The sequence below is a fragment of the Heptranchias perlo genome, chromosome 37 (assembly GCF_035084215.1).
Source record: "Heptranchias perlo isolate sHepPer1 chromosome 37, sHepPer1.hap1, whole genome shotgun sequence".
Taxonomy (NCBI): domain Eukaryota; kingdom Metazoa; phylum Chordata; class Chondrichthyes; order Hexanchiformes; family Hexanchidae; genus Heptranchias; species Heptranchias perlo.
The window spans coordinates 19,357,273-19,372,989 of NC_090361.1; the positions used below are offsets into that span (position 1 = coordinate 19,357,273).

Sequence of the window (15,717 nt, forward strand, 5' to 3'; positions counted from 1 at the left end):
CTTGAACCGCTGCAGTCCATGTGGTGACAGTTCTCCCACAGTGCTGTTAGGAAGGGAGTTCCAGGATTTTGACCCAGCGACGATGAAGGAACGGTGATATATTTCTAAGTCGGGATGGTGTGTGACTTGGAGGGGAACGTGCAGGTGTGTTGTTCCCATGTGCCTGCTGCCCTTAAATTCCAGATGACACACATCTGACATCATGCCTCCCATATGATTAGTTGTCTCCGAGTTATCAAGAACACTTATCTTTGCCCAAAACATATTGAAACTAAAGACAACTCCCTTTACCCATCTTATGCAAATGAGGTAAGAATGACACAGGACGCTCATTACTCAACGGGCCCTCTCTGCACAAGGTAAGCAAAAGCTCGATGAACAGAAAGCTTTTGTTCACAGGGAAAACTGATCACGCTTTTCCCTAGAAAGCTTGTATTATACTTTTCTTACAACCACTAACACTGGAAGTGAATTCTAAGCCTCACAGCTCTGTAAAGATGTTCATCTGCACCTAATTTTTGACCCCGAACTACTGGAAACAGTTTGCTTCTATCCATCCTGTCCCCATCCTTTCATAATTATAAACACTTCTATCATATTGTCGTATAGTCTGTGTTGTTCAAACAAAAAAGCCCCAATTTATGTGTTTGCTAGTTTATGTGTGTGTATTTATCTGTGTGTATATTTATCAATGTGCGTGTAGACGTATGTGTATTTATCTGTGTACTTGTGTGTATTTATCAGTGTGCATGTAGGTGTATGTGTGTGAATCATAGAATCTTACAGTGCAGGAGGAGGCCTGTCGTTCCTGTGCTGGCTCTTTGAAAGGACTATCCTCACCCCAGTTTTTGCCCCCATATCCCTGTAAATTAGTCCTCTTCAAGTACATGTCCAATTGCTTTTTGAAAGTTCCTATGGAATCTGCTTCCACCACCCTTTCAGGTAGTGCGTTCCAGATCATTACAACCATCTGTGTGAAAAAAATTCTCCTCGTTACCTCTCTAGTCCTTTAGTCAATCATTTTAAATCTGTGACCTCTGGTTACTGACCCACTTGCCAGAGGAAACAGATTCTCCTTATTTGCTCCATCAAAACCCCACATCATTTTTAATACTTCTATTTAATACCTCCAAGGGTCTCCCCTTAACCTTCTCTGCTCTAAGGAGGACAATCCCAGCTTCTCCAATCTCACCACATAACTGAAGTCCCTCATCCCTGGTATCACCCTGATAAACCTCCTCTGCACCCTCCCTAAGGCCTTGACATCCTTCCTAAAGTGTGGTGCCCAGAGTTGTACACAGTACTCCAGCTGAGGCCTAACCAGTGATTTGTAAAGGTTTAGCATAACTTCCTTGCTTTTGTATTCAATGCCCCTATTTACAAAGTCAAGTATCCCATAAACTTTCTGAACCGCTTTATCAACTTACCCTGCCACCTTCAATGATTTGTGAATATGCCCCCCCAGGTCGCTCTGCTTTTGCTCCCCCTCAAAATAGTCCCATATAAATTATACAGCCTCTCCATGTTGTTCCTCCCAAAGTGCATCACTTCACACTGATCCACATTAAATTGCATCTGCCATGTGTGCCCATTTCACCAGTCTGTCTCTGTCCTCCTGAAGTTTGCTATTATCTTCCTTGCTATTTACTGCGTTGGCAAGCTTTGTATCATCCACAAACTTTGAAATTGTACTCCCTGTACCCAAGTCCAGGTCATTTATATATAACAAGAAAAGCAATGGTCCTAATACCGACCCCTGGGTGACCCCACTGTATACTTCCCTCCAATCAGAAAAACAACCGTTCACCACTACTCTCTGCCTCCTATCCTTTAGCCAATCACGTACCCAAGTTACCGACATCCCTTCAATACCACGGGCTTCTGTTTTCCGAGTAAGTCTGTTACGCGGTTTTTATCAAATGCCTTTTGAAAGTCCATATATACAACATACTGCCTCTCTGTTACTTCATCAAAGAACTCAATCAGGTTAGTCAGGCATGATTTGCCTTTAATAAATCCATGCTGGCTGTCCCTTATTAACCAATGCTTCTCCAAGTGATTAATTTTGTCCTTGACAATGGTTCCTAGTAGTTTTCGCACAAGACGTTAGACTGATTGGCCTATAATTACCATGTTTAACCCTCCCTCCCTCGTGAAGTGTGTCTGTAAGTGTGTGTGTATTTATCTGTGTGCGTGTATGTGTATTTATTTATCTGTATGCTTGTAGGTGTGTATGTATGTTTTTATGTGTGTGCGTGTAGGTGTTTGTTGTATTTAATCTGTGTGCATGTAGGTTTGTGCATTTATTTGTGTGCATGTAGGTGTGTGTATTTAGATATTTGTGTGTGTTTCTCTGTGCTTGTGGTGTATGTCTGTTTTTAGCTGCGTGTATGTGTTTTGATCTGCGTACTTGAATGTGTGTATATATATCTGCGTGTAGGTGTATGTATTTGTGTGTGTTTATCTGTTTGCGTGTAGCTGTATGCGTGTATATGTGTGTGTAGGTGTGTGTGAGTATTTATTTATCTGTGCATGTGTATTTATCTTTGTGTAGGTGTGTTTTTATCTGTGTCTGTAGGTGTGTGTGTGTGTATTTACCTGTGTGTGAGTAGGTGTACATGTGTTTGAGTATGTGTGTGTGTGTGTGTGTGTGTATTTACCTGTGTGTGAGTAGGTGTACATGTGTTTGAGTATGTGTGTGTGTGTGTGTGTGTGTGTGTATTTACCTGTGTGTGAGTAGGTGTACATGTGTTTGAGTATGTGTGTGTGTGTGTGTATTTACCTGTGTGTGAGTAGGTGTACATGTGTTTGAGTATGTGTGTGTGTGTGTATTTATCTGTGTGTGTAGGTATTACAGAGACGTGTGCTGACTGGCAGTAAGGATAAGGAGCTGTTCGAGTGCAGCATTCATTGCATGCCACATCCTTTTTGTTTCTCACTCTTCCATTACATGTCCTCTATTTACATATGTTTAAACATCAGGGGACAACATTTGTATAAAATTAATAATAAAAATAAGCAACCAGTTTTAATGGAATTATGCAGTGATTTCTTTACTTCTGAATCAAGTTCCAAACCTCCAACAACAACTACTTGCATTTAATATAGTAAAACATCCCAAGGTGCTTCACAGGAGCGATTATCAAACAAAATTTGAATCCAAGCCATATAAGGGGATATTAGCACAGGTGACCAAAAGCTTGGTCAAAGAGGTAGTGTTTAAGGAGCATCTTAAAGAAGGAGAGAGAGGCGGAGAGGTTTAGGGAGGAAATTCCAGAGCTTAGGGCCTAGGCAGCTGAAGGTACGGCCGCCAATTGTGGAGCCATTAAAATCGGGGATGTGCAAGAGGCAAGAATTGGAGGAGCACAGAGATCTCGGAGGGTTGTAGGGCTGGAGGAGGTTACAGAGATAGGGAGAGGCGAGGCCATGGAGGGATTTGAAAACAAGGATGAGAATTCTAAAATCGAGGCGTTCCCGGATCGGGAGCACAGGGGTGATGGGTGAATGGGACTTGGTGCGAGTTAGGATACGGGCAGCAGAGATTTGGATGAGCTCAAATTTATGGAGGGTGGAAGATGGGAGGCCAGCCAGGAGAACACTGGAATAGTGGAGTCTAGAGGTAACAAAGGCATGGATGAGGGTTTCAGCAGCAGATGAGCTGAGGGAGAGGCAGAGACGGGCGATGTTATGGAGGTGGAAGTAGGCGGTCTTGGTGATGGAGCGGATATGGGGTTGGAAGCTCATCTCAGGGTTAAATAGGACACCATGATTGCGAACGGTGTGGTTCAGCCTCAGACACAGTGGCCAGGGAGAGGGATGGAGTCGGTGACGAGGGAATGGAGTTTGTGACGGGAACCGAAGACAATGGCTTCAGTCTTCCCAATATTTAGTTGGAGGAAATTTTTGCTCATCCAGCACTGGATGTCGGACAAACAATGTGACAAATCAGAGACAGTGGAGGGGTCGAGGGAGGTGGTGGTGAGGTAGAGCTGAGTGTCAGTGTACATGTGGAACCTGATAAATAAACACATTTTGTGGAGGAATATTTAATTATTTGTTGTTATGGAAGTGTGCAGCAAATGGATTGTTTTTTAACAAAAGAAATAGGAGCAGGAGTAGGCCATACGGCCCCTCGAGCCTGCTCCGCCATTCAATAAGATCATGGCTGATCTTCGACCTCAACTCCACTTTCCCGCCCAATCTCCATATCCCTTGATTCCCTTCGAGTCCACATATCCATCAATCTCAGTATTGAATATACTCAATGATTGATCATCCACAGCCCTCTGGAGTAGAGAATTCCACAGGTTCACCACCCTCTGAGTGAAGGATGGCCGACCCCTTATCCTGAGACTATGCCCCCTAGTTCAAGACTCTCTATCCAGGGGAAACAATCTCTCAGCATCTACCCTGTCAAGCCCCCTCCGAATCTTATATGTTTCAATGAGATCACCTCTCATTCTTCTGAACTCCAGAGAGTATAGGCCCATTCTATTCAATCTCTCCTCATAGGACAACCCTCTCATCCCAGGAATCAATCTAGTGAACTTGTTTTTAAATGAGCTGGCATCTTGTATTGTATTTAAAATGAACTTGGTGTCACATTCTGCAATAAAGGAATTAAGCAGCAGTTGTGGGAGTGCTTTCTCTAATCTGACCATTGCTGAGAGGGCTAGATGTAGCGTCCCAGCGATGGTGCCTTGTGGTGAGCAGGTTGTTCAGTTATCGGGACCTGTTCTGCTTCCAAGTGGTTTTCTACACTGCCTGCTGTGAGGTGCAGGACTGTGTTCTCCCGTGTGTTTTCCACACTGTGCGAGGGTCCTAGTGTGAGGTGCTGCACTGTGCGAGGGTCCTGGTGTGAGGTGCTGTATTGTGCGAGGGTCCTGGTGTGAGGTGCTGTATTGTGCGAGGGTCCTGGTGTGAGGTGCTGTATTGTGCGAGGGTCCTGGTGTGAGGTGCTGTATTGTGCGAGGGTCCTGGTGTGAGGTGCTGCACTGTGCGAGGGTCCTGGTGTGAGGTGCTGTATTGTGCGAGGGTCCTGGTGTGAGGTGCTGTATTGTGCGAGGGTCCTGGTGTGAGGTGCTGTATTGTGCGAGGGTCCTGGTGTGAGGTGCTGCATTGTGCGAGGGTCCTGGTGTGAGGTGCTGCACTGTGCGAGGGTCCTGGTGTGAGGTGCTGTATTGTGCGAGGGTCCTGGTGTGAGGTGCTGTACTGTGCGAGGGTCCTGGTGTGAGGTGCTGAACTGTGCGAGGGTCCTGGTGTGAGGTGCTGTACTGTGCGAGGGTCCTGGTGTGAGGTGCTGTATTGTGCGAGGGTCCTGGTGTGAGGTGCTGTACTGTGCGAGGGTCCTGGTGTGAGGTGCTGTATTGTGCGAGGGTCCTGGTGTGAGGTGCTGTATTGTGCGAGGGTCCTGGTGTGAGGTGCTGTATTGTGCGAGGGTCCTGGTGTGAGGTGCTGTATTGTGCGAGGGTCCTGGTGTGAGGTGCTGTATTGTGCGAGGGTCCTGGTGTGAGGTGCTGTACTGTGCGAGGGTCCTGGTGTGAGGTGCTGCACTGTGCGAGGGTCCTGGTGTGAGGTGCTGTATTGTGCGAGGGTCCTGGTGTGAGGTGCTGTATTGTGCGAGGGTCCTGGTGTGAGGTGCTGTATTGTGCGAGGGTCCTGGTGTGAGGTGCTGTATTGTGCGAGGGTCCTGGTGTGAGGTGCTGTATTGTGCGAGGGTCCTGGTGTGAGGTGCTGTACTGTGCGAGGGTCCTGGTGTGAGGTGCTGTATTGTGCGAGGGTCCTGGTGTGAGGTGCTGTATTGTGCGAGGGTCCTGGTGTGAGGTACTGTATTGTGCGAGGGTCCTGGTGTGAGGTGCTGTATTGTGCGAGGGTCCTGGTGTGAGGTGCTGTATTGTGCGAGGGTCCTGGTGTGAGGTGCTGTATTGTGCGAGGGTCCTGGTGTGAGGTGCTGTATTGTGCGAGGGTCCTGGTGTGAGGTGCTGTATTGTGCGAGGGTCCTGGTGTGAGGTACTGTATTGTGCGAGGGTCCTGGTGTGAGGTACTGTATTGTGTGGCTCAGACAGTTCAGGACTGTAAATCCACCCCATTTGTCTTCTGCCTGTCACTCAACTCCTGAGTTTCATTGTTGATTTAATTCCTGAATGGATATAATTTACCCGTTAATAATTGTTTTGTGTTTATGCCAGAGTTTTGATATATTATGATTTATCCGATTTTCCTTTTCCTGATCCAGTTATAGTGATCACTCTAAGCCCTGCTCCTGCTCCATCCCAACGAGCAGGTACCAAATTTCTTATTTATCATAAGCACCTACTTAATTTTCTCTCTTTCCTCCCTTTTGCCACTTGCTGGTCTATACTCTCAGTCTCCACGCTGTTTTGCTTTCCACTCTTGGAATTCTCTCTCCTTGCACTTTTTCTACATTTATCCTCCTTCCAATTCTTCTTCCTCATTTTTTTCTTCTCTCTTTATTTTTGTTGCTCTTTCCCTCTCATCTTGTTTTTCATTGTTCCATTCGTTCACTGCCTTCTGCTCCTTTCCTTGTTTTTTGTGACTCCTGCTGTGATTTCTCTTTGCCTCTCTTATTTACCTGTCTCCTTCTCTCTTTACTCATTTCCCTCCCAGTATTTTTTACTCACCACTCAAGCATACACTGGAGAGCCTGATTTCTGGCTGACGCATGTTACCTGTAGTTCTTATTTGAATGGCTGCTCTTGTGCATGACCACAGCATGCAGTCTTGGAATTTATCCTATAGCATGACAGAGATAGAATGAATGGCACTGTTATCCTTCTGTCCTGAAAATGCAAAGAAATGTACAAATGTGCAAATTTATGAATGAATGTTCTATTTTCTAGATGCAATACTTGGGAATAAAATCACCCATTCATGGATTGGATCAGTCGCCATGACATCGTTTCTCAACCTTGTTTATCCTAGTGACTGGCTGCTAAACATTTTATTTAATTTGTCAACAAACAATTAACTAAATCACATGCATATTCTGTGTTGATTACAGAACTATTCTCCCCTTCCCCTGCCAAAAACAGTCTATATGAAGAGGAATTTTGCTAATAAGTGAAAGCTGTGACTCAGTGGAAGCTCTCTCACCTCTGAGTCAGAAGGTTGTGGGTTCAAGTCCCACTCCAGAGACTTGAGCACAAAATCTAGGCTGACACTCCCAATGCAGTACTGAAGGAGCACTGCACTGTCGGCGATGCTGTCTTTCAGATGAGACATTAAACTGAGGTCTCATTTGCACTATTCAAAGAAGAGCAAGGGAGTTCTTCTAGCGTCCTGGCCAATAACATCACTAACATCATCCCTCAATCAACATCACTATTACAGACGATCTGGTCATTATCACTAACACGGACGACCTGGTCATTATCACTAACACAGACGATCTGGTCATTATCACTAACACGGACGACCTGGTCATTATCACTAACACAGACGATCTGGTCATTATCACTAACACGGACGACCTGGTCATTATCACTAACATGGACGACCTGGTCATTATCACTAACACAGACGACCTGGTCATTATCACTAACACGGACGACCTGGTCATTATCACTAACACGGACGACCTGGTCATTATCACTATTACAGACGACCTGGTCATTATCACTAACACAGACGATCTGGTCATTATCACTAACACGGACGACCTGGTCATTATCACTAACATGGACGACCTGGTCATTATCACTAACACAGACGACCTGGTCATTATCACTAACACGGACGACCTGGTCATTATCACTAACACGGACGACCTGGTCATTATCACTAACACAGACGATCTGGTCATTATCACTATTACAGAGGATCTGGTCATTATCACTATTACAGACGATCTGGTCATTATCACTAACACAGACGATCTGGTCATTATCACTAACACGGACGACCTGGTCATTATCATTAACACAGACGATCTGGTCATTATCGCTAACACAGACGATCTGGTCATTATCACTAACACAGACGATCTGGTCATTATCTCCAACACAGACGACCTGGTCATTATCACTAACACGGACGACCTGGTCATTATCACTAACACGGACGACCTGGTCATTATCACTAACACAGACGACCTGGTCATTATCACTAACACGGACGGCCTGGTCATTATCACTAACACAGACGATCTGGTCATTATCACTATTACAGAGGATCTGGTCATTATCACTATTACAGAGGATCTGGTCATTATCACGAACACAGACGACCTGGTCATTATCACTAACACGGACGACCTGGTCATTATCACTAACACAGACGATCTGGTCATTATCACTAACACGGACGATCTGGTCATTATCACTATTACAGAGGATCTGGTCATTATCACTATTACAGAGGATCTGGTCATTATCACTAACACGGACGACCTGGTCATTATCACTAACACGGACGACCTGGTCATTATCACTAACACGGACGACCTGGTCATTATCACTAACACGGATGACCTGGTCATTATCGCTAACACGGACGATCTGGTCATTATCACTATTACAGACAACCTGGTCATTATCACTAACACAGACGATCTGGTCATTATCACTAACACAGACGATCTGGTCATAATCACCATTACAGACGATCTGGTCATTATCACTATTATAGATGATCTGGTCATTATCACTATTACAGACGATCTGGTCATTATCGCTAACACGAACGATCTGGTCATTATCACTAACACGGACGATCTGGTCATTATCACTATTACAGACGACCTGGTCATTATCACTAACACAGACGATCTGGTCATTATCGCTAACACGGACGATCTGATCATTATCACTATTACAGACGATCTGGTCATTATCACTATTACAGACGATCTGGTCATTATCACTAACACAGACGATCTGGTCATTATCACTAACACAGACGATCTGGTCATTATCGCTAACACGGACGATCTGGTCATTATCACTATTACAGACGACCTGGTCATTATCACTAACACAGACGACCTGGTCATTATCGCTAACACGGACGATCTGGTCATTATCACTATTACAGACGACCTGGTCATTATCACTATTACAGACGACCTGGTCATTATCGCTAACACGGACGATCTGGTCATTATCGCTAACACGGACGACCTGGTCATTATCACTATTACAGACGACCTGGTCATTATCACTAACACGGACGATCTGGTCATTATCACTATTACAGACGACCTGGTCATTATCACTATTACAGACGACCTGGTCATTATCGCTAACACGGACGATCTGGTCATTATCGCTAACACGGACGACCTGGTCATTATCACTATTACAGACGACCTGGTCATTATCACTAACACAGACGATCTGGTCATTATCACTAACACGGACGACCTGGTCATTATCACTAACATGGACGACCTGGTCATTATCACTAACACAGACGACCTGGTCATTATCACTAACACGGACGACCTGGTCATTATCACTAACACGGACGACCTGGTCATTATCACTATTACAGACGACCTGGTCATTATCACTAACACAGACGATCTGGTCATTATCACTAACACGGACGACCTGGTCATTATCACTAACATGGACGACCTGGTCATTATCACTAACACAGACGACCTGGTCATTATCACTAACACGGACGACCTGGTCATTATCACTAACACGGACGACCTGGTCATTATCACTAACACAGACGATCTGGTCATTATCACTATTACAGAGGATCTGGTCATTATCACTATTACAGACGATCTGGTCATTATCACTAACACAGACGATCTGGTCATTATCACTAACACGGACGACCTGGTCATTATCATTAACACAGACGATCTGGTCATTATCGCTAACACAGACGATCTGGTCATTATCACTAACACAGACGATCTGGTCATTATCTCCAACACAGACGACCTGGTCATTATCACTAACACGGACGACCTGGTCATTATCACTAACACGGACGACCTGGTCATTATCACTAACACAGACGACCTGGTCATTATCACTAACACGGACGGCCTGGTCATTATCACTAACACAGACGATCTGGTCATTATCACTATTACAGAGGATCTGGTCATTATCACTATTACAGAGGATCTGGTCATTATCACGAACACAGACGACCTGGTCATTATCACTAACACGGACGACCTGGTCATTATCACTAACACAGACGATCTGGTCATTATCACTAACACGGACGATCTGGTCATTATCACTATTACAGAGGATCTGGTCATTATCACTATTACAGAGGATCTGGTCATTATCACTAACACGGACGACCTGGTCATTATCACTAACACGGACGACCTGGTCATTATCACTAACACGGACGACCTGGTCATTATCACTAACACGGATGACCTGGTCATTATCGCTAACACGGACGATCTGGTCATTATCACTATTACAGACAACCTGGTCATTATCACTAACACAGACGATCTGGTCATTATCACTAACACAGACGATCTGGTCATAATCACCATTACAGACGATCTGGTCATTATCACTATTATAGATGATCTGGTCATTATCACTATTACAGACGATCTGGTCATTATCGCTAACACGAACGATCTGGTCATTATCACTAACACGGACGATCTGGTCATTATCACTATTACAGACGACCTGGTCATTATCACTAACACAGACGATCTGGTCATTATCGCTAACACGGACGATCTGATCATTATCACTATTACAGACGATCTGGTCATTATCACTATTACAGACGATCTGGTCATTATCACTAACACAGACGATCTGGTCATTATCACTAACACAGACGATCTGGTCATGATCGCTAACACGGACGATCTGGTCATTATCACTATTACAGACGACCTGGTCATTATCACTAACACAGACGACCTGGTCATTATCGCTAACACGGACGATCTGGTCATTATCACTATTACAGACGACCTGGTCATTATCACTATTACAGACGACCTGGTCATTATCGCTAACACGGACGATCTGGTCATTATCGCTAACACGGACGACCTGGTCATTATCACTATTACAGACGACCTGGTCATTATCACTAACACGGACGATCTGGTCATTATCACTATTACAGACGACCTGGTCATTATCACTATTACAGACGACCTGGTCATTATCGCTAACACGGACGATCTGGTCATTATCGCTAACACGGACGACCTGGTCATTATCACTATTACAGACGACCTGGTCATTATCACTAACACAGACGATCTGGTCATTATCGCTAACACAGACGATCTGGTCATTATCACTAACACGGACGACCTGGTCATTATCACTAACACGGACGACCTGGTCATTATCACTAACACGGACGACCTGGTCATTATCACTATTACAGACGATCTGGTCATTATCACTAACATGGACGACCTGGTCATTATCACTATTACAGACGACCTGGTCATTATCACTATTACAGAGGATCTGGTCATTATCACTATTACAGAGGATCTGGTCATTATCACTAACACGGACGACCTGGTCATTATCACTAACACGGACGACCTGGTCATTATCACTAACACGGACGACCTGGTCATTATCACTAACACGGACGACCTGGTCATTATCACTAACACGGACGACCTGGTCATTATCACTAACACGGACGACCTGGTCATTATCACACTGCTGATTGTGGGACCTTGCAGTGTGCAAATTGGCTGCCACGTTTCCCACATTACAACTCTTCCAAAAAATAGTACTTCATTGGCTGTAAAGCACTTTGGGACATCCCGAGGTCGTGAAAGGCGCTAACTAAATGCAAGATCTTCCTTCCTTTAACAATATATCTATTGTTGCATCTGTCCATGAAATTCTTGTGCCATTTTCCTGGTCAACTGGTGTTACTTTGCACTGTGAAGGGTGTTCCCTTCATTTGCTCTTAGTTAAACCTGGCCCTGGGCTTGCTTCCATTAACTGGCAGGGCTCAGGATGTGTTCTGCCAGTCTGAATCGAGAGAGATCATGTTAATATTGCCTGTATGGTCACTGAGATATTCAAAAGCACTAGAAAATAGGAAAATAAATCATAAATTTGCCTAGTTTTATTCATATTCATAATCTTCTTTTCAGCTTTTACAATACAGTGGATATTGGTGAAGACTTGTCCTGGTTTGTATGTGTTGTATATTGTAAAATGACCTGCAGACTGCGTGATGTCATTCCCCACTGCCATTGTCACCTCCATCCTATAGTTTTTATTAATTCCAAGCTTTACAGCATTTAACAAATATTTGTGAGTCTATTCGAAAAACACAGAGCACCTTGGCAACGCTGCTACTAGCTTGGTGCCCTTGGTGAACTATCTTGGGGAGAGGGGCCGGGGAATATCAGGACCCTGCAGGAATAAAGCCCTGCAATTCAGAACCGTGCTTAGATGCTGAAAATAAACTTGAGTTTGTAGTGTTTAATATGCTTACACATTATGGATATTAGTAACTGTGGCGGCTAGCAAATGCCACAATCGGCCACTTTATTGAACATTTTGGTGACTTGGCTTCCTTCTCACTCTTTTTCCCCACTCGGTATTCTCCGATATTCTTCCTCTCCCTCCTGGAGGTGCTGTAATTTGGTGGCGTGCTTTGCTGACGCTGGTTGCTAAGGCCTTGTTCATGTGCCGCCCCAGCCAGTTAGTGCTGATAGGCTCGTTGACTTGGGGGCTGAGCCTAATGCTGTCCACATGCAACTTTTGGACATGCACATGCACAAGTGTTTTACAGCAGGAGTCACTGGGTAATGATCAGAAGCAGGGTCCCTGGGAGAGGGTGAGGTTCGAGGGGAGATGGTGAGGCCGGAGGCGGGAGGGGGAGGCCAGATGCAAGAGGGAGGGGGAGGCCAGATGCAAGAGGGAGGGTGAAGTCAGAGGATGACGTTAGATCCTAGAGGTGTGAGCTTAGAGACTTGTGTGAGTGAGGTTAGAGACTAGAGGTGAGAGAGAGAGTAACTTTAGGGATTAGAGGTAAGAGAGACTAAAGGCAAGAGACGAGAGATGTGAGTCAAGATGGGGATTGGAGGTGAGGGGGGAGAGAGAGTGGGCGAAGTGAGGGGGGGAGAGAGAGAGAGGGCGAGGTGAGGGGGGGAGAGAGAGAGAGGGCGAGGTGAGGGGGGGAGAGAGAGAGGGCGAGGTGAGGGGGGAGAGAGAGAGAGAGAGGGTGAGGTGAGGGGGGAGGGAGAGAGAGAGGGCGAGGTGAGGGGGGAGAGAGAGAGAGAGGGTGAGGTGAGGGGGGAGAGAGAGAGAGGGCGAGGTGAGGGGGAGAGAGAGAGAGGGCGAGGTGAGGGGGAGAGAGAGAGAGGGCGAGGTGAGGGGGAGAGAGAGAGAGGGCGAGGTGAGGGGGAGAGAGAGAGAGGGCGAGGTGAGGGGGAGAGAGAGAGAGGGCGAGGTGAGGGGGAGAGAGAGAGAGGGCGAGGTGTGAGGGGGGGGAGAGAGAGGGCGAGGTGTGGGGGGGGAGAGAGAGAGGGCGGGGTGTGAGGGGGAGAGAGAGAGAGGGCGGGGTGTGAGGGGGAGAGAGAGAGGGCGAGGTGAGGGGGGAGAGAGAGAGAGAGGGCGAGGTGAGGGGGGAGAGAGAGAGGGCGAGGTGTGAGGGGGGGGAGAGAGAGGGCGAGGTGTGAGGGGGGAGAGAGAGAGGTGTGAGGGGGAGAGAGAGAGGTGTGAGGAGGAGAGAGAGAGAGAGGTGTGAGGGGGGGGAGAGAGGTGAGGGGGAGAGAGAGAGAGAGGTGTGAGGGGGGAGAGAGAGGTGTGAGGGGGGAGAGAGAGGTGTGAGGGGGGAGAGAGAGGGGTGTGAGGGGGAGAGAGAGGTGTGAGGGGGGAGAGAGAGGTGTGAGGGGGGAGAGAGAGAGGTGTGAGGGGGGAGAGAGAGAGGTGAGGGGGGAGAGAGAGAGGTGTGAGGGGGAGAGAGAGAGAGTGTGAGGGGGGGAGAGAGAGAGGTGTGAGGGGGGAGAGAGAGGTGTGAGGGGGGAGAGAGAGAGGTGTGAGGGGGGAGAGAGAGGTGAGGGGGGAGAGAGAGAGGTGTGAGGGGGGAGAGAGAGAGGTGTGAGGGGGAGAGAGAGAGGTGTGAGGGGGGAGAGAGAGAGTGTGAGGGGGGAGAGAGAGAGAGGTGAGGGGGGGAGAGAGAGAGGTGTGAGGGGGGAGAGAGAGGTGTGAGGGGGAGAGAGAGAGGTGTGAGGGGGAGAGAGAGGTGTGAGGGGGGAGAGAGAGAGGTGTGAGGGGGGAGAGAGAGGTGTGAGGGGGGAGAGAGAGGTGTGAGGGGGAGAGAGAGGTGTGAGGGGGAGAGAGAGAGGTGTGAGGGGGGGAGAGAGAGAGGTGTGAGGGGGGAGAGAGAGGTGTGAGGGGGGAGAGAGAGGTGTGAGGGGGAGAGAGAGGTGTGAGGGGAGAGAGAGAGGTGTGAGGGGGGGAGAGAGAGAGGTGTGAGGGGGGGGAGAGAGAGGTGTGAGGGGGAGAGAGAGAGGTGTGAGGGGGAGAGAGAGAGGTGTGAGGGGGAGAGAGAGAGGTGTGAGGGGGGAGAGAGAGGTGTGAGGGGGGAGAGAGGTGTGAGGGGGGAGAGAGAGGTGTGAGGGGGGAGAGAGAGGTGTGAGGGGGAGAGAGAGGTGTGAGGGGGGAGAGAGAGGTGTGAGGGGGGAGAGAGAGGTGTGAGGGGGGAGAGAGAGGTGTGAGGGGGGAGAGAGAGGTGTGAGGGGGAGAGAGAGGTGTGAGGGGGGAGAGAGAGGTGTGAGGGGGGAGAGAGAGGTGTGAGGGGGGAGAGAGGTGTGAGGGGGAGAGAGAGGTGTGAGGGGGAGAGAGAGGTGTGAGGGGGGAGAGAGAGGTGTGAGGGGGGAGAGAGAGGTGTGAGGGGGAGAGAGAGGTGTGAGGGGGGAGAGAGAGGTGTGAGGGGGGAGAGAGAGGTGTGAGGGGGGTGAGGGGGTGAGGGTGTGTGTGTGTGGGGGGGAGAGAGAGGTGTGAGGGGGGAGAGAGGTGTGAGGGGGGAGAGAGGTGTGAGGGGGAGAGTGAGGTGTGAGGGGGGTGAGTGAGAGGTGTGTGGGGGGGGGGAGAGTGTGGGGTGTGGGGGAGAGTGAGGTGTGAGGGGGGTGAGAGTGTGTGTGGGGGGAGAGAGAGGTGTGAGGGGGGAGAGAGAGGTGTGAGGGGGGGTGGGGTGAGGGGAGAGGTGTGAGGGGGGAGAGAGTGGTGTGAGGGGGGGGAGAGAGAGGTGTGAGGGGGGGTGAGAGGGAGTGGTGTGAGGGGGGGAGAGAGGAGAGGTGTGTGGGGGGAGAGAGAGAGGTGTGAGGGGGGGAGTGAGAGGTGTGGGTGTGAGGTGGGAGGTGTGAGGGGGGGGAGAGAGAGGTGTGAGGGGGGAGAGAGAGGTGTGAGGGGGTGAGGGGGGAGTGAGAGGGCGAGGTGTGAGGGGGTGTGAGGGGAGAGGTGAGGGGGAGGTGTGAGGGGGGAGTGAGAGGGGTGAGGTGTGTGGAGGGTGGGGGAGGGGGAGGTGTGGGCGAGGTGTGAGGGGGGAGAGAGAGGGCGAGGTGTGAGGGGAGAGAGAGAGGGCGAGGTGTGAGGGGGGGAGAGAGAGGGCGAGGTGTGAGGGGGAGAGAGAGAGGGCGAGGTGTGAGGGGGGGAGAGAGAGGGCGAGGTGTGAGGGGAGAGAGAGAGGCGAGGTGTGAGGGGGGGAGAGAGAGGGCGAGGTGTGAGGGGAGAGAGAGAGGGCGAGGTA

The 15,717-nt window shown here is 48.5% G+C and overlaps 1 protein-coding gene across 2 annotated transcripts in view; it reads left to right on the forward strand.

The window, feature by feature from the left end:
- The window catches only part of map2k7 (mitogen-activated protein kinase kinase 7), a 183,234-nt gene that overhangs the window by 60,774 nt on the left and 106,743 nt on the right, over positions 1 to 15,717 (forward strand). The window contains exon 2 of one of the 2 annotated variants that reach the window (XM_067973209.1): positions 6,236 to 6,283. The exons of the other annotated variant lie outside the window; for it this stretch is intronic. Coding sequence (XP_067829310.1) covers positions 6,236 to 6,283 — 48 coding nt within the window. The remainder of the gene's footprint in view (positions 1 to 6,235; positions 6,284 to 15,717) is intronic. 2 annotated transcript variants of the gene reach the window in all.